Genomic DNA, 19,943 nt, shown 5'->3' with positions numbered 1-19,943 from the left:
GTGCCTGTTTCTAAAATGACCCACGGTGCATTAGCAGGCTTCATAAAAAAATGATTTAAAACTAAAGTGAGATATTGTTTTTTTTGTCTGACTTTTTCTGCCACTTTCCTGCAAAATTCCCAGAATATTATGTACCCATCTGTGACTCATACTACTCTATTCATGTTTATAAAATCATAGAGTCTGCTACCAAAGTTTAATGCCAATTCCCCTTTTCACGGGGTAATTTTTTTTTAAATTTACATTTTAAATGCTTAATTTGTTTTTAAAGCAAATGTTAAGACAAAATTGCGAAAAATATTTTAAAAATTGTGCAATTATTTTTTTTTTTTTCTGGTTGTAGTAAAAGTAATTTCTGATTAGCATTTCAAAGGCAGGTTAAACATAGCAGAAAGTTCACAAATTAAAAAAGGGAAAAGTTTTTGTTTCCTTTTACTAGTCCCGTTACCACCGAACTAGAAAAAATAAATGTTTGTATGCTTTTTTTGTAGTTTACCGTAACATTTTCATTACAAGTTGTAAATGCAACCGCAAGGAGACACAATCCAGTGTGTTTGTGTGCCTGTCCCAAGTCTGGGTAAATGCAGATGGCTGTGTCAGGAAGGGCACTTTGTGCAGATGCTGTGGTCTAAAATGGATCAGTGACTGCATCAGTTGTGGCTGTAGAGTGTAGTTAGATGAGAGGATCAGAACAGAGAAAGTCAGAAGCTGCATTTTTTTTTTTGTAAATCTGGAGAAAGTCTACAACAGAATACAAAGAGATGAGCTGTGGTTTGTGGTATTATGCTTAGTTAAAACTTAGTTAAAGATCTACTCCAATGAAAATGGAGTAGAATTTAATATCCTCTTGTGGCATTTTTCTCATAATGGTGGACATTTGTAAAGACAACTAAGCTTAAAATTGCATAACAGGATATGTCTTTATTTTCTTCATCTGAGCTGGGATCTGGCTCAAAACCGCACAACTGTATAGTTACAAACAATACTGCTCATCATTTTTGTTGCACTGGTAATGTTCGGTTGGGGTTGTAAGCTAGCGGGAGAGTGTAAACAGTTGGATGATGGGAAATGTCGGTGGAGTTACTCCGCGCCTACAGGGTTTTGAATGACAAATCTTTAAAAATAGATTTAATTATGAATTAAGGAATTCTTAATTTTTTTCTCTTTTCATTCTGTGTCCAATTTGAATTCTGCCAGTTAGCGATGAAAGAAAGTATGTAAAGAGTTAAAATTGCGACACAGCGTGTTGTTGGCAGTGAAGCCAAATATCTATGTTGAACAGGTGAGGGGCAATTAGTTAGGAAGGGCTCATTCATCTAAGAGTGGGCCCATTTTTCCCAGAGGCAATATTGCCTTTGCAAAGGGCCTAAGAAGGTTCTGGCAATGATAGATTTAGTTAATCATTTCAATAATAAATTAAGTGTTGTATGTTGTGTTGCTATGAATTTGCTTTGCTAACTGTTACTTGCAGAAAAAAAAAGAAAGGACAAAAAATGTGCAAACCTTTGCATTTATCTGGTGCTGTGTTACCAGGCCACAATTTTAATAATCTTTGTAATTTGAAAGGCAAAATTTTATCACCAGTTGAGTTTATACTAAAGATGTTTCCTTAAATATATACTTATGAGGGACACTTTGTTCATTTGCATAAAATTGCACAGCATAATAATGAATAAAAACATATTTTCTCTTTATTTATTTTTCTAACTGCATGATCCCATCCCATCTTTTGTTTAAACAGATCTGTTTACGCTTTGTTGGACTGGAATGTCAACATTTCTGAAATCTTCTTAAAGTCATAGTTATTCTAAAGGGGAACTAATAGGCTCATTCCTTGAATTCAAAACAAAAATATAACTAAGGAAGCAACCAAATATGAAATGAATAAATAAAACAAACAACAGAAAATTTTTCTTATCTGTCAACAAAAAATTGTAAACAAAGTCAAATTGGAAATGAGTACTAAGCAAGAGAACAATTAAAGCTTAGCAACATTAGGAGAAAGAGACACCGTTTGCCTAATTGAGCTTCAGTTAGCTGTTAGAATGAGAAGAGAATAAATGTTTCATTCCTTCTATGTACAGTTTTGTAATTTACAGTATTTGAAACGATTATTAAAGGGAGGTAAGGTTGTTCAGTTAAGATTTTTTTTTTTAGTTCAGATTACCTTTTGATAGTTCTGTTTTTGTTGTTATCACAACTTTCTGCTTTAGCAGCTATTTTATTTTAAGAACCCAAGGATTTTATTTAAAAAACAACAACAATTTTCTTCATTTTTAATAAAGAACTCAAAATCCATAAATAAAGGGACACATTTTCACAAAACAGCCACAGAGTTTCTCCAAAAACGTGTTTAATCTTCCACCATCAGAATTGATCTCTGGTGCAGTGTGACGACACGTAATGCAACAGTTTGCAGACAAATCCAGCTTTTTCATTTCTAAATCAGTGTTACAGAGTATTATTTAACTGAAAAACTCACAGATTTGTGGGTGGAGACCAGATTTGGTCAAAGTGGCAGCTTCTGCATGAGATAATTTATTTTCTTAAGAAAAATAGAAAGGTGTTAAAACATCTTTAGTCAGACATTTAACGTTTTAACACAGGTTTTATGTTCTTTAAGGCAAATGGACTTTAAAGGTAGATTTCAAAAATAGTTTTTGCTGCTCATTTGAGTAGCTTTTTCCACTTTTAAAGCTATGTTGACACCTCTGCAGTTGACATTCAGGTGGCGACTTCCAATGAAGACTCTATATAAACGGGCATAGATGTGCGTTTGAGGCTTCCATGTCCAAAACATTCATGTTCCCACGTAGATACAGAACTTTCTACGCCCGTTTTTGGGCTCTACGTACAAAATGCATGGCCATTGAAATCAGGGACTCTGATTTAGTAATGATGGACAATGTCCTTTTTCATTCACGGAATTACCAACCATTTGAAAATTTATCATGGATGAGAAATTAATAATTGCTGTTTGTGCCTGGAATTATACGACACCAAGTCTTTCATATACAGTGGTATGAGAAAGTTTGGGCACCCCTGATAATTTTCAAGATTTTTCTTCATAAATCATTGGTTGTTTGGATCATCAATTTCAGTTAAATATGTCATATAGCCGTTGAACATAGTGATATGTGAGAAATAAAATGAAGTTTATTGGATTTAAAGAAACTGTGCAATAATTACTTAAACAAAAATAGGCAGGTGCGTAAATGTGGCCACCCCTGTTGTTTTATTGATTTGACGACCTTTAGTAATAATTATTGGAACACAAAATTTGTATTATAAGCTCATTGACCCTTGACCTACATACACATGTGAATCCAATCATGAGAAGAGGTATTTAAGGTGGCCAAGAGAAAGTTTTTCTCCTCTTTGCATCTTCTCTGAAGAATGTCAACATTGGAACCTAAAAACAGCTGCCAGATGACCTGAAAACAAAGATTGTTCAACATCATAGTTTAGGTAAGGGATACAAAAAGCTTGCTAAGAGAGTTCAGCTGTCACTTTCTACTGTGAGGAATATAGTGAGAAAATGGAAGACCACAGGCACAGTTCAAGCAAAGGCCCGGAGTGGACGGCCCAGAAAAATCTCAGATAGGCAGAGGCGAAGGATGGTGAGAACAATCAAACTCAACCCACAGAGCAGCTCCAAAGACCTACAACGTGATCTGGCTGCAGATGGTGTCATTGTGCATCGTTCAACCATTCAGCGCACAAGGAGATGCTGTATGGAAGAGTAATGCGGAAGAAGCCTTTTCTGCGCACATGCCACAAACAGAGGTATGCTAAAGCACATTTGGATAAGCCAGCTTCATTTTGGAATAAGGTGCTGTGGACTGATGAAACTAAAATGGAGTTATCTGGACATAACAAGGGGCGGTATGCTTGGCGAACAAAGAACACAGCATTCCAAGACAAACACTTACAACCCACAGTCAAATTTGGTAGCGGTTCCATCATGCTTTGGGGCTGTGTGGCCAGTGCAGGAACTGGAAATCTTGTCAAAGTGGATTCCAGTCAGTATCAGCAGATACTTACAAACAATGTTCAAGAATCAGTGACAAAGTTGAAGTTGCGCCGGGGCTGGATACTTCAACAAGACAATGACCCTAAATACTGCTCTAATTCTACAAAGGCATTCATGCAGAGGAACAAGTACAATGTTCTGGAATGGCCATCTCAGTCCCCAGACCTGAATATTGAAAATCTGTGGTGTGATTAAAAGTGGGCTGTCCATGCTCGGAAGCCATAAAATCTGACTGAACTGGAGATGTTTTGCAAAGAGGAATGTTCCAAAATACCTTCAACCAGAATCCAGGCCCTTATTGGAAGCTATAGGAAGCGATTGGAGGCTGTCATTTCTGCAGAAGGAGGATCTACTAAATATTGATGGCATGTTTCTGTTGGGGTGGCCACATTTACGAACCTGCCTATTTTTGTTTAAGTAATTATTGCACAGTTTCTTTAAATCCAATAAACTTCATTTCATTCTCAAATATCACTGTGTTCATCTGCTAAATTATATATTTAACTGAAATTGATGATCCAAACAACCAATGATTTATGAAGAACAATCTTGAAAATTATAAGGGGTGCCAAAACTTTCTCACTCCACTGTATCGGGATAGACCTGCGAAAGAAAAGGCCTGGAGGAAGATTCATGAGAGTTGTCCCGCATTGTGATATTAAACCAAGACTCTTCCACCTATAGCTGGTGGACAAGCGCTGGAAATAGTAGAAAAAAAAAAGAAAAAGAAATGCCTCCCAGTTTGTCTATAGTGAACAAAATGAGCTAAATGTTAGGGGTTCAATGATTCATTTTAGCAATGATTAAATTAGCATAATAGTTTGTGGTTGCTGATTCAATTCCTAAAAACTGTTTTTTGTTTTTGTGGTGGACCAGTTTTGTATTTAACAGAATAAAAGATCCTTCTGAGCTTTTCAGACACACACAATGATGTTAACCCTTGTGCTATCCTAGGCACTTTAACACTGGGAGTGGGGTCATCTAGATACCACAAGACAGTGTGCTGAACTTTTTTCTTCAATGATTTGTGATCTTCACTGGTTTCCATGGATTACATGAAATCCTCTCCACCTTTATCCACCTTTGTCATGGTGGGCATAACACTTCAATGGTCATCTTGACCCCATAGTATAGCACAAGGGTTAAATGGATCGTCTTCAGATGAACCTTTACAGTCCAAGTGTCCTGAAGAACTAGAATCCTGTGTTAGCAGTACCAGGATAACTGAGAATCCCCACATAACGTATAACTTTTTTTTTTAACTTCTGTGATAATCTTTGTAAGAATATGTTCAGCTTAGCTTCTCCTTTTCCCAAATCCACTTTTCAATTTACAGTTTCTTCTCTCTCTCTCTCTTTTTTTTTTAAATAAACATGCATGATTTTAGCACTTTACATTGTCGATACAATGGGAAGACATGTTCATCCCAAACCTTATAGATTTTTCCATCTGTCTGATCTTTTATTCCTTTGCAGAAACTCAACATTTGTTTGTTCTGCCGCCAATGTGAGGGTAAACAGTGTAGTCTGTTTTCTTTGTCGTTTCTTGTAAGGAGCATGTGGGAAAAGAAACGGTCAGAATTGTATTACACTGCTGGGAGTGGAAGCACATTTGTTTGTTGTGCAGATAATTTCTTGAAATCACAAAATCTGGCGCTGGCTCCAGCGGGTGACATTATTTTTTTTAAGAAGCTTGAACATATGATTGTATCCTCTGATAGTTCTTCCTATTTCCCACAAAGCAATTCATTCACAGATGGAAGAAAATGAGTGTCTTTTTTCCAGATTTGCGGGTGTGTGCATGGACACGTACATGGATACATATATTTACTCAGCATCACGGAACAGCATTTGTCTTTATCTACAGAGTTGTTTGAGTAGATTTAAAGTGACAACAGTTTATGAGTACAGGTAAAAGTGGTGGTCTCTGAACAAATTATGGCTTCCTTGGTGAGATTACAGCTGTAGTCTGTTTTTTTTCTAGGAAACAAACTTTTTCTTTTTTTTACTGTTCAAGCTGAAAATGTGTATCTACACCGCTCTTTTTATTTATTCCTTTATAAATTTCTGAGAATAAATCCATTTGTTTTTGACATATATTTTTTAAAAGTACTCCCAGCAGTCTTGAATGTCATTAAGATGTTTCATAGGCTGACAGGAGCTGCCTGAAAATGATAGATTTATTCCTCTTCTTCTTGCTTAGACCTCCATCTCAGCCCAGCTGGGAGGTTTCTTTTGAAAGGAAACCATAAACATAACAGGGAAATCTTTTCTCCTGAAGACATGGTTGAGAAATGAAGCTGGTGTGATCCAAGCGTGTGGACTTGCTCCTCACCGCTGCCGGGAAAAAAGGTTCCTCAAGGCATTGTTGTAGTTTTTATTAAAGGCTGTGTATATGAGTGGGTTGAAGAAGGAGTTGGAGTAACCCAGCCACAGGAAGATGCTCTTCCAAATCGGTGGGATGTCACAGGAGCACAGCGGCACGATCAGCTCGGTGATGAAGAAAGGGATCCAACAAAGTACGAAGACGCCGATCAAAATGCCGACCATGAGCGCCGCCTTTTTCTCTTTCTGCTCACGCCACGTGTCCCCGTCCGTCTGGAAGGTCACAGTAGCGTGTCGTGCAGTGAACACCATCTGAGGCTGCTGCGCTTCGTCTTTTACCTGGTCGATCACAGAATAATTGAGTTAGTCTATTACTTCATTCATCAGTGAAGACAAACCTGGTAAGCTTTGGAACACAGCAGCAATATCTTACACTTCATGGGCCGCAGAGAGGCAATTACTGCAGCGAGCGTTTTATGGTTGCTCAACAAAAGATGAATTGTGTGCTGCTGTGAATCCACAGTTGGATCAACAAGCTGAAGATTATTCATTCAGTTCTTTTGAACGCACAACACAAAGTACACAGAGCTGGAGCAATGTCTTAATCTGCTCTATGCAGCATCCTGTTCTGTGCCATTTCAGTGACTTACCGAGCATCCAGCAGAGAGAAACTCTCTTCTGGAGACCTCCTTCAGTTGGAAAGTTAGTTGTTGCCAAGCACAACGTCAAGCTTTCTGCTCCTCTATCTGCTGGTAAAGCGTTCCAATTCAGATCTTTTTCTTTCTTTTGTTTAAAAACCTTCTGCCAAACTAGGGGGGCCTTGATCACTCTTGTGGAATCAATCATTGAATTAATTTAGGTCAGTAACTGATGAAGAAAATCCAGTCACAACAAAGACAAACATGAAAGCCTGCTGGTGTTAAGAATGGGAATTAAAGTTCAATGGGTAGTTTAAACGGAGGCAGTTCATCCATTTAAAGCAAAGTGTGCAGGAGATTGTCCAAAAGTAAGACTTCTGTGCCGAAAAGTTTAATGGAAGTTGGGATTTGTATCACTCTAAAACTTCAAAAAGAAGTAAGTATTGGTAAAACTTAAACTCTAGGTTTGTAAAAGAGTTAAAGATAATATAACTTTTCTCAGAAAAAGCAGCAACAAATTGGCTTTAATGAAAATTTTGTTTTTGATGATGATGGAGGACATATATTAAAAAATTAAGCTCTTATTCTAATATTTTTGAAACTGGAGCTTGTTTGTGACTCACGGCCACAAGCTCCCTGACCCAAACATGGAGGAGAAGGGGGGTGGAGTTGCTCTCTACCAACCACTGAAGGAAAAATGAGTAAAGAACCTTATTCTGTTTTTAACAGCTGCTTGAAATTGTAGTAAACTTGAGTAATGTTGGCGCTGCCATCAGTGTGTGAATAGATGAATGGGACTGTGACTGTAAAGTGCTTTGGGCCTTCTAAGTAGGTAGTAAAGCGTTATATAAGTATACAGCATTTAATATTTATTTATAGTCCTGCTATGGGGGTCAGAGTTTTTTATCAAGATGATAGCTGTCCAATAAAGAAACCCCTGAGCCCCATATTAAAAGAGTCTGCTGAGGTGACATGATAAGCCAAAAAAGTTTAAAAAATATTGAAAATATGACATGAATGTGTTTCACTTTTAATATCAGGCTGGGACAACACACATGAACATTATTTAAAAAAAAGTTAAAATCACAACACAAAGACTACTAGGGAATAACCTACAACCACTGCATAAATTTGACAGTTTCCACTTTAAGCCCCACTCCTAAGAAAATCTGATTTTTTGTGTTTTTATCATGCTCTTGTGGCATTTTTCTGATGACATAGGACCTGTATTTGGAAAATGAAGCTTAAAATTGCATTTCTAAGTATTTCTTCATTAAAGTCTCTTGCAAATCAGGAGCAGACAAAAAAATGGCTGTTGAAAAAAAAGCGTATCTGTGACGTATAAAATACACTGGGTTGGCCACAAGCTTCATTCTTATTCATCCATCTTTATAGACAAATATTCATTCCTCTTTGAAACTGTTTTGTCCCTTTTGGAGTCACAGGCTGCCGGAGCCTATCCCGGCCACTTGTGGGAAAAGGCAGGTTGCCAGTCTGTCGCTGGGCCACAAATTACGCACCCATGCACGCTCACATTCACACCTAAGGATTAACCAATTAACCTGAAGCATTTTTTTTCCACTGAAAGGTCCCATATTGGTGTTTCAGGCCTTCTTGCTAAGAGGCAAGAGCGCTATCCACTGCGCCACCATGCAGCCCGTTATAGACAGAAAACTAAATCCATGTATGTGTTCTTTTTCCTATTCAGAGGTGGCAAACTGTAGAGCTGAATAACCATTTTTGTTGGACCTGTAATACTAGGTTGGGGCTGTAAGCTAGTGGGAGAGCGTGTAAGCAACAGGAAAGGGGGTCGGGGTTGCTCTGCACCAATGGTCCCGCCCACAAATCAGAACTACTGCCACTCTGCAAAAACTAAAAAAATTTGTTTTTGGCTAAAAACAGGAAAATCATAATTAAAAGACCACTGGGAATGCTTTTGAAATAGATCAAAAGATGATTGGAGTGGGACTTTGAGCATAAATAGACATTCCGTAACACAGAAAAGTAATGCAACATGTCATGTACTGACAACGTAGACAAAGAGATCTTGAAAAACCGAGGGCGGGACGTTATCTGTCAGCTTGTTTTAGATGAGGGAGAAGCAGGAGGATGAAAAACAAGCTTACAATAACTATGAAATGCAAGCATATTGGCACATAGGTTTAATAAAATATTTAAAACAGCCTGCTATTACTTTAAAGACAAGATAGAAATTCGAGTTTAAAGTTTTAAGCTTTCTAATCTCCTTTCTTCTCTACAAGGGCCAAAGGCACTCATTTCATTCAGAAGTAGGGGTAGATGAAAAATTCAATGAGTGATAGTACACGTGAAGAATAATACTTTGTTAACTAGAAAGGACAGGACTGGAAACGGAATCAATAACCTTCAAGATAAAAAAGGTGTAACTACTTTGAATCGAGGCTGTCAGGTTGGCATTAGTGTCAGCGTCGGCGTAAAACCAAAATGGCGTGAAATGAACAAAAAGCTTTTAAAGCAGTTTTGACAACTTTCCTTGATGTGCAAAACTTTAGTGTTTGCCTTAGGCTCTGAAACAAAATACATTTATGGCAACAAGTTGACAATGATCGTTCCTGAAAAAGAGAAAGTGTTGAAAAGATGGAAAGTAAATGCTTATTCCGTTTGACCAAACCTCTTTGTTCCAAAAAATAGAATTTAATCTACTTTCTGTTTCTGGTTTGCCTACTTTACTCTGCCTTCATGTTTATAACTGAAGTGCAGAAGCACAACATCAAGGAGGTTGTTTTTGATCTAGACCAGTTTCGTATTGACATTTACTTACACAAAAAGCAAATGTCTCTTTAAAATAGAGGAAGTGCCTTGTAGCTCATAGAAGGTCAGCACGATACTTGCACTGTATATTTCCACATTGCTTTTTGGTGAGCCTGTAGAGGACACAGCGCCTGCACACGGCGCAAGGAAGCTGTTAGTGCTGCACAAGTGATAAGTCTGCACTCCTTGTGTGCAGACTGACTGTTAGAATTTAGGAAATTATACATGTAGTTTGTGTTAACGTCCTATAGATACGTTAATATCCTGTGCACACTCCGTGTATGCAGCCTTTGAGCGGTGTCAGTTAGGAGCCAATGCATTCACCTTACTAATGACTGACGTATTTTTTGGAGTAGAAGTTGTGGTGTTTTGCATTGTTTATGCCAGGGGTGCAGCTTAAATGTGATTTTTTTTTTTTTATAAATAGGTTTATGCATTTGTTATTTTCCCCTCTAACTAACAGTTACTAGAGGGCACTACAGGTGATTATATCAGTATTTGCCACTAACAGCACACAGAAGAAGCGCCACTTAGTCTGATCAGCGGGTCAAATCCAAAACAAACAGAGGAGAATCTGATCATTTTCCTCCAGAACTTTATATTTTTCGTATTTGGATTGTGAATTTATTATTCTTGTTTTTATTTTTTCCCTCCTTGTGCAAAAAAATAAAATAATAAATGTGGCACAGTAAGTCAGACAAAAGTAAGACAAAAGTAAGACAAAAGTAAGACAAAAGTACCGCTGAAAGCTGCCATCGTTCAGATGCAGCTCCTGCAGTAGATGGTGAACCTCCCTGCACTGAGAGAGTCTCTGAATGATCTCATGATCCCAGACATGGAGACGTGATTACCGATGCTTTTGTAGAACTCTTCAAAATAAATGATCTTGATCTTTCGATTTCATCCATGTTTTATCCATGTCTTCCATGCATTGTAAATGAGATACATAGTTGAGATGCTTCCATGTAGAACCGAGGCTGAAAACCTTTGACGAGCAGCAAATTTGACGTGCATTGAAAGAGAGGCAGCAGACACAAATATTTTTGCCTGATTCACAATCGGTGTGAAAGCAGCATGATTTGGTTCAGAAGAATCTTTCTTCTCCCAAAAGTGCAAATTAATCTATAGTGCGACTTATATATGACCTTTTCTTCTTTATAATGCACTTATTGGCCACTGCTACTCATACTTAGGAGCAACTTATATTCAGAAAAAATATGGTGGATTGTGGCGTTAGGGCACCATACAACAGCATCACCTGTACATCATCAGTGTTTGTAACTTCCATTATCCTTATAAATACTTCAAGACACATTTATCACACACACGAAAATGGAACATTCCATTTTCATGACTTCCCTTAAAGTGGACTCAAGGGTGATGAGACTGATCCTGTCCACGACCCTCCGTGGGTCCAGACCACCCGGGCCCGTGTACGGGTCAACCCCTGTATGGGTGCATGTGATAAAAACCAACATAACATGACAGAAGTGTTGTGTACTCATGTCTGTGTTGCACTTTTAAGTGACCGTTATTGCTCCAAGCGTGAATTTACTTGTCAGACTTTGAGAAAGTGGCAGAATAAACTTGGCTTGGTTTACTTTCTTGAACTATTTAGCCATGGTTTAGTGTCAAAAATAGTTAACACTATTATTTCACACTTACAAGAAATCCCAATGAGCTTCTTTTTCAAAACTACCAACTAGCAGGAATGTGCAAATGTGATTATGACTCCTCCAGACAACATGTTTTTCTGTCTATTTGAAGTGTTCGATCAGCATCTGCAATTACCAGAAGAACGTTGATGTACATTTTCTTTTTGCTTCATTTGTACAGCATTGCAAAGCTTGAGTTCATATAGTGTGACACATTTATGTGTTTTTCAGTTCTAACTCATTTTGCTTCAATTGAGTTCAAGTGTTGTCAGAACTAATCAAACGTCAGTGAAGGGCAATGATTTAGAATCTATTGCACATACATTGCAGCTTTGCATGCTGAGGAAATCATCAATATTTATAAGAGCGGGAATGAAAATGAAAAATCAAACGAGATTTCACAAAATCACTGAAGGGGAGTGTGTAGATTAGGCTTTTATATTAAATATATATAAATTTCCTTTCCTTTCACTGGAATCAAACGTTCTGTTAACAAGTGTTTGCAGGAAAAATTAATAGTTGCACCTTTATTTGACATTAAAAAACATGCAAATAGAACATGCATGCAGCTTAATTGCACGCTGCAATGAAGGTTACAAACAAGAAATTGAACAAGAACTCCTGGCAAACCAATTATAGGGGAAAAAAAGAACTCAGAGGGTTAAGTATGGAGTTTTATCCAGGAGGTGATAAGCTTGGTGTAGCATGAAATTACTGAAAGTGAACATTGGGAAACAACTAGCTTGCCTCTGTCTAAAATAAATACCAAGTCAACAGCCTGACACGCTTTCCTTGGAAGATGAATCAGAGCACACACCGAAGCATGAAAAGGAGGATTGTTAAATTTTGTGCCACAAATGGTACATTTCACCACCAAACAGGGCCTGGGAGCAATGGGACTCAGGTCATCGCCAAGAGGTTGCCAGGCAATCAGTGAGGACCTCAAACTGATGGAAGACACGTTTGAAGGTGCTCCTAAAGCTTTATGAAAGCAAGAGTTAGGACAACAAGAGTCTCCACTTCTCAGTCATTTATCAAACAGCAGATAAAATTTAGTAAATGCTACAAGAAGTTTTCATATGAATAAAAAGAACAGAATAAATCCTATTTATTATGAACCGAGTGGAGGTTTTTGTTCCCTGCGTGCATATTTGAATAAACTTGAATTGTTTTAGGAAACAGTTTTATTGCCTCTGCAAGAGGGTTCTTTGTGCAACTAGGTCATGAATGCATGCAACACACTTATTAATAAACTATTTCTGCAGTAATGTCTGTCTGTCTTAAAGTCTGTGTGGGAGTTTGGATGGATGGGGGCAGGAGGTTTATTTTCTTTGACACTACTGCACATATCCTTGCTCTGCTACAGTCTTTGCTAAAATTAATTTACTCTGAAAGAAATGATGAAAGTAAACGTTGCAGAGAGACTAAAACAATCCAACAGTTTGCTGTGGAAAATCAACTCTTTGAAAAGAAGACATTGCCTAAATAATTGATGCTGCAACTTGACTCAAAACTGATTTTATTTTCTAAGAAGTTCTCCTTGATTGTAACCTCATTCCTTTAGCAAAATTAATGCCAGGTCTACACTGCAAAAAGAAATGATCATACAAGAAAAATAAGAGTCAATCTTGCTTTCCACAAAATTTGAATATCACGGAAAGGTCAATTCATTCCCATAATTCCATTGAATAAAAGTGAAACTTTTATAAAATGGACTGTGACTTAATTTCAAGTTTATTTTTTTACATAAATTTTAGCTCATAAAACCCACAAAAACAGAATTTTATAGAATTTGAATACTGTGGAGAAATCTGCTCAATTTTTGCGGAGCCTGAATATTTTAACCAAATAATCATCAACTAAACTCAAAGCACCTTAACAGGTTCCCCAGATGTCATTGAATGGGTTCAGTATGGTTCAATATAGGGAAGACTTCAGACTTGACAACTAGCCAGAAGATCATCACAGATCCCCTCTATAGTAAGCCACAAAAGTTCCTATAGCTAAGGAGGCTGGCTGTTCACAGAGCGCTGTGTCCAAGCAGAACCACGAAAAGAGAAATGTGTCAGGAGAAGATGTAGCAGGAAAAGGGATGACAGTGGGCTTCAGTGGATCATCAAAAGACAACATTCAAGAACCTGCAGACATCCAGAAAGAGTGGGATGAGTTGGAGGAAAAGTTTAAAAAACCACCACATTCACAGAAACGGTAGGGTTTCTTGGGTCAAACCACTTCTGAGCCTGAACCAACTGAGGAAACATCTCAACTGGGCCAATGAGAAGAAGGACTGCTTTGGCCAATGGTCCGAGGTACTTTTTTTTTCTGATGAAAGGAAAGTGTACTTTTCATTTGGGAATTAAGGGCCAACGGTTTGGAGGAAGACTAGTGAAAAGCAGAAACCAAGCTGTGAAATCTCCACAGTCACTCATGACAACAAACTTGCCGAACCTACACCTCATTGAAAATGTATGGGATGTTATGAAGAGGAAAATAAGGAGCACAAGAACAAAGTAGAGCTGATAGCAAGCACCAATCGAGGCAGTTATTAAGGCAAAAATTATTCCCAACCAAGTATTGAAGATGACATATCATTTTGAAAGTTCTTTATTTTGATTGGATCATAATCTTTGTTTTTTTTTCTTTCTGCAAAAACTGAGGAGTAAATGGTGATTTCTCCACTGTATTCTAATGTTCTGAAATCCTGTTTTTGTGAGTTTTACGAGCTGAAACACAAATTTATGTAAAAATGAACAACTAAATAGTTGAAATGAATTAAAAAGTGGGCCCTGAATCTATATTCCATTAAAGTTGAATTATTTTAAATGAAATTATGGAAATTAGTACACTTTTCCATGATATCCAAATTTTTTTGAAAAGGGTCTGTATATCAAGGTCATAGCAGCCATCGAATGATTCATATCTTTCGAAAACAACGTTTGTTGGTGGTATACCATTTAAAAACAAACTGGAATTACTATACGTTATCTGTTGGGGGGGGGGGGGGGGGCTAATTGAGGGCCAACTTAGTTTTCATAGGGGAAACTTGACTGACAGAATGTTGGGTAATGCAGTATGGCTCACACACAGACCTTTATGCGCGCTGATTAGATAAACGGCAAAGCCTGGAGGGTGCAGTGGCCCATTAACGATGCCGGAGATGATATTTACAGCCTTCTACCTTCGGCCTACGCACATCAACGAGCTGATGGTGATGAGGATGATGGCTCCAATTATTTTTCCGTATGCTAACGAAACACATACTTGTATCTTTCTCTGATTACTAATGAACGTCTTATCAAGGACAGTGGCAAACAGCAGCACAGCAAATCCCTGTTTGAAGAGGAGAGGCATTAGTTCTTAGACGGTGTGATCATTTATCACAGGAAAAGACTGATGATCGTGTTTTTATTTGTCAAAATCAGGAGTATAAAGAGAAAGATGAATGTTCACCTCTGCCATTGGAGTGATGGTATTCGTCTTTCGGGAACCGATCCGAAACTTGGCTGCTTTGTAGATCTTCCAGTAAACAAACAGCACCACACAGAGTGGAAGGTAAAACGCTCCAAAGGTGGAGAAGATGGTGTAGGAGGGCTCTTGGCTCACTTGGCACTTCATTCCCTCTGAGTATGTCTCTCCCCAGCCAAAAAGAGGAGACAGGGAGATGATGGATGACAGAAGCCAAGTGAGCGCGATCATCACATTGGAGATCTTTTTGCGAGTCTTGAGCGTGTACTCCAGATGCCTGGTGATGGACCAGTACCGGTCCAACGCAATGGCTGTCACGTTCCAGATACTGGCTGTGCAGCAGAGAACGTCAAATGAGATCCACACCTGACACAGCACACGACCCAGTTTCCACAACCTGCCGTTCAGCTCGTGGACCAGACTGAGCGGCATGACCAGCGCAGCCACCATCACGTCCGAGATGGCCATGGAGGCCACCAGGTTGTGAGGGACTCGGTGAAACGTCCTCACCCTGAGGATAGTCACCAGCACCAGCAAGTTCCAAACAAAGGTGGCCAGTACCAGCATGGCTAGTAAAGTGAGAGTGAGCACGCTAAAGACGGAGAAGGGTCTGTAGATGTTCCCCCCGGAATCATGGCCGTCCACGGCCCCAGAGAGGTTAGCTGTGAGTGCGCTGGCGTTGGTGCTTGTCATTGTGAGCGCTCACGACCTCACAGCCAAGGGGCCAGAACGTTCAGAGACGGTCTCTGCAGACAGCTGCTGCATTCTGCTGAAAGGCAGAAAGAGGTAGCATCAGACACAATTGTTCTCATGCAAGCAACAACAATGTGGGCTAAAGGCTAACGTTGCAACACTCTTGGAATTGTGAGGTCCACAGCTTATTTTTACACATAGGTTCAAATTGACTATACTGCTCATTGTGTCACTGACAAGAGAGGTGGTTCAGTGATTTGCTCACAAAAGTAAAAAGCACTTCAGTTTCTCATTTCAGCCGTCAAGCAACCTGCCTTCAACTTTCAAGTGCAATTTCATCAGCCGTTAAAAAGGCTCCAAAGTACTCGGCAGCAGAAAAAGACCATTAATATTCAGTTTCATCATCCTACAGCTTTTGATTCCTTAGTATCAAAGTCGCAAATTTGTGATACAAAATGAACAATTTATTTCAGGATGTCAGATTCGTCAGGATGCGCGGCTGAGATTTCTGCAGAGGAAAGCGGCAGTTTTTTTTTTTTTTTGGGTGCCTAAAAAGTGTCTGAGAGGTGATCTATTTTAACCCAGTTCTGCCTACATTGGGAGCCAGGCAGGGGAGAGATGTGACCTGCCAGCCGTATCAAAACATTCACAGGAGAGACCCAACAAGCTGCTAAGTCTTGCGCTGCACATTGTTCCCCACTGCAGAAACACTGCATCTCCAAGCACGCCTACTGTCTGACAGCTCCTTGTATTGATCTCTACAGCATGTAACTTTTATAAACAGATTCATCTATGTATGTGCACATGAAATGCATAAAAGGCCAATCTTCAGCTGCACAGGTTCTTGATTAATATTAAAAATCCATCAGTTTTTCTCATTGCTGCGATAAGAGCCAATACTAGCGAACATCAATTATTGCATGGATTTGATTTCCTAAAACAGATGAGCCTGATTTATTTATCGCACGTGATCTCTTTTGAATATTGGATAATAAAACATGCATTAACTTTACCTGCTTTAGTGTATTAATGCTTCAAGCCATCCTTTCTCAGAATAACAGAGCTCAAGTTGTTAGCTTGACCTCAATGTTTGAGGTCGATATGTGTCTTAAATATTAAATAATTCATTTTCAAGATCTTCTGATTTGACATTTATGAAGTACTCCATTGCTCTCAAAGCAGATTAAAATTAATTGTGCAAATAAATGCACAAGTTGACATCTAATCACCTGCATTCACACTTGTGACCATTTTACCTCTCACAGCATCACTTCAGGATTAAACAACAAACGCTAATCAAAGTTCAAAGCAACTTTTGTCCAACAGATCATCAAGTAAGACTGTTTATCAAAATCATGCTCTCTCATGGCTCCATCAGGTGGATTTGCAGGCTTTCGGTCACAGCTTTAATACATCCTAGCAGGTACCGGTACTTGAGGGGGAAACCATTTCTCCATCAGCATTGGAAGTAAACGGCATGTGACACCATCTCTGAACACCCCCCTCCACCCCCCCCACCCCCTTCCTGGCCTGTAATCATTGGCTGCAGCCCTCACCAATAAACTCTGCACTTTCCTTCTGCCTGCTTTCATCAGCGAAGCCTAATAACAAGCTTCGGAATTGGACAACTGTGATGAAAGGAAGAGGCAATAAAGCGAGCGGCGTTCAGAGACGCAATCCTGCAATAATTCTGCTGTCATCGCAGGTCAGGTGCTTCGACCGGCAGCTGCCACTCACTCCGACAAGATCCTGCTGCTAAAAAAAAAAAAAAAAACACATGCAAAACCTGTAAATGCATATGGGAGAGGAGGGAAAGGAGCAAACGCTGAGGGGAGGAAGAAATACCAGGATTAACAGCTTTTGGCAACAAAAGCATTAAGTGAAAACACCGCTTGATATGTTCCAGAAGCAGCTGCCTCTCTGGGTATAGCTGAAATGCTCATGTGGATTTCAATTAGCAGCTATGGATGGTGATTAACATCTCATTAACCATCAGAAGGTATCTTCTTTTACATTTTAGCTGGGTATATGGGCATGCAAATTGGTGTAACGGTGAAGAATTTTCCCAATCCTGACAGAGCTGTGGGAGGAAGATGCTGTATTTCATTGCTAGTTAAAATTCTGCAAATCCATCATGCATTTAATCCCCCGCCCCAACTCCTGCATAGCACCAGATCCTTCAAAAACACATTGTTAAAAGAGTCAACAAACTCACACGGTTGTGTTTTCCTGTTTGTTCAAAGCAACCTTTCTGTTTCTGATTCTCTTTGTTGATGCCTCTTTTATCAGAAGTCACAAAAACTGCAGATTTTTGACATCTCTATTTGTTTCCAAATGTCAAAGCCATTTCGCTGTAAAATTGCAGCCATGTGAATGGCTTGTGTCAGTGCAAACGTCTCTGTGAAGAAAGTCTTGTGTGTTCAGCTGTTCCACTATTTTTCCAAGGAGTTTTCTGAAAGGCTGACATTAGCTGAGGCGGAGAGATCATGCAGATCTAGACTTTTATAGAACAATAAAAAAAAACTTAAAAAAGAATGATGAAAGCTTTTCTTGTCAAATTCACTTCTTTTGGGGTGCATCTCCTTCAGAAATTGCTCATTGGGTTAAACAGATTCGTTGGATTCCTGTGAATTTTTATTTCAAATCACAAATTTATCCTTTCAAAATGCACCCTTTGCTGTGACTATTTCTAACTGCAAATGGACAATGAGCATCTGAGAAAAGCCTCCTCACTTTTCAGCCTCACGTGCTTTATTAGGATTCGTTTCTATCACATAAGAAGGCTGCGTGGATCAAAACTCACCCCAGTAGTGGTTATGCAAAACGCAGTCCTCTGCTGTGTCTGATGTCTTCATGGAAATTCACTTTTTTGCTGCTCCTTCAGCGGAGTGGCTGAGCCGCCCGCGTGCGCCCGACAGCAGAGACGCACCTCGCGCTGAGGAAGGATACAGCATTGCTGGACTGAACCACAGCGCGATCGGAGGGGGGTGGGGGGATGAAGTGGTTTTCTGACTAACTCACACAGAAATTCTGTATTTTTCTGCGCGCATCGGAGATTTGAGCGTCTCCGCATCATCTGAGCGCGCAGCTTTATTTTGAGACATTAATTTTAACCGTACACTGATGGATTGGGAAGATCATGCTGCTTCGTGATGGATGATCCTCGCTTTCGCACTTTATCCGTCCACATCTGTTTCATTAGTTCTGTTTGGGTTTTACGCCAATAAAGTGAGATTTTCATCAGAATTTATAATGCCAGGCTGGAACTGTTGAAGCAACTGGCACCCAGCTGTCAATAAATGGAAGACCAAAATAGTTCAGAGCTGTGCCCCCCCCCCCCCCCCCCCCCCATGCGAACTGCCTGTTTATCATCACACACACACACACACACAGACTGTGTGATGAATACAGCCGTGTAGGGTTTGTGGTTTCAGCACTGTGGTCAGCGCCAAGGGACGCCAGGTCATTACTGTCACATAAAAAAGCCAATTTATTTCAGCACATCCTGCAAGAAATCACACGGTATCCATTGGAGCTTTAGCGGAAATGTTTTTTTTTTCTCAGCTTATTTTTAGTCAGATTTAATTCAATTTTAGATCATCAGTTTTAATTGCTTAGACAAGTATTTCAGAAAGCAGAAACTCCAGTTAATGTGAGACTTAAAGCTTTCCAAAGGCACGAACACATCTTATTTGAAGACTCACTCCAATCAAAATTGCGTTTTTGGTGTTTTTGACATGTTCTTGTGGCATTTTTCTCATGATAGACGACATCTATAAAGAATTTTAAGGTTAAAATTACATTTCTGAGTAGATGAAAAAAGAACATTTAAAAAAAGGCTTATTTGTGAGAGGGGCACAAGCTCCCTGCTCCACTCTATTTTGATTGATCCACTTGTTGACAATTAGATCCATGTAGGCCTTTGTTTTCCTTGTCTTATCTGGCATCTGGCTCAAAACTGTACAGCTTAATGGCTCCGATATTGCGCGCCATTTTTGCTGAACCGCAAAAGTTAGGTTGGGGTTGTAAGGGATTGTAAGCTACACGGAGAGAGTGTGAACAAAGGGATCATGGGCATCGGGGGTGGGGGGGGGGGGGGGGGGGACGACGACGTGTAAAACCCAGAGGTTAATTTTTGATAAACTCCTGCTGCTCAGCACAAAATATGTCCTAGAAAATGACACAGTTTTTTACATATATGGATAAAAATGACAAAATCATAATTAAAAGGCCACTAGGATTTAGGATTGAAACGCAATGTTTCAAGGTAAAATAAAAGTTGCAGAATTTTAATTGTGCATTGATGGAGGCTCATGGCTTCATGCACTCCGTCTAATCAGTCCTG

At 39.2% G+C, this 19,943-nt stretch overlaps 2 protein-coding genes across 3 annotated transcripts in view; both read right to left on the bottom strand.

The window, feature by feature from the left end:
- insig1 (insulin induced gene 1) overlaps positions 1-19,943 on the bottom strand; it is a 140,710-nt gene that overhangs the window by 51,744 nt on the left and 69,023 nt on the right. The gene's annotated exons all lie outside the window — the stretch shown is intronic.
- On the bottom strand, positions 2,337-18,542 carry htr5ab (5-hydroxytryptamine (serotonin) receptor 5A, genome duplicate b). Of its 2 annotated transcripts, none has more exons than XM_023950345.2 (3): positions 18,402-18,542; positions 14,891-15,674; positions 2,337-6,696 (listed from the first exon to the last, which is right to left on the bottom strand). In XM_023950345.2, the coding sequence occupies exons 2-3, from the start codon at positions 15,596-15,598 to the stop codon at positions 6,364-6,366; spliced, it is 1,041 nt and encodes a 346-aa protein (XP_023806113.1). In that variant the 5' UTR covers positions 15,599-15,674; positions 18,402-18,542; the 3' UTR covers positions 2,337-6,363. The 2 variants fall into 2 exon arrangements, with proteins under 2 accessions (XP_023806113.1, XP_023806114.1); XM_023950346.2 differs by having other exon boundaries at positions 14,891-15,671; positions 18,402-18,531.

The sequence above is a fragment of the Oryzias latipes genome, chromosome 20 (genome assembly GCF_053564925.1).
Source record: "Oryzias latipes strain Hd-rR chromosome 20, Olatipes_Hd-rR_3.1".
In the NCBI taxonomy this organism is placed as follows: Eukaryota; Metazoa; Chordata; class Actinopteri; order Beloniformes; family Adrianichthyidae; genus Oryzias; species Oryzias latipes.
Note: the sequence above shows the minus strand (reverse complement) of the source record. Positions and strands in the feature narration are given on the sequence as shown.

Excerpts from the sequence above, each read along its gene's own strand:
- htr5ab (XM_023950345.2), bottom strand. The coding sequence starts at position 15,598 with ATGACAAGCACCAACGCCAGCGCACTCACAGCTAACCTCTCTGGGGCC. Across the intron at positions 6,697-14,890 it reads CCATCACTCCAATGGCAGAG|GTAAAAGACGAAGCGCAGCA; the intron begins GTGAACATTCAT and ends GTGATCGACCAG.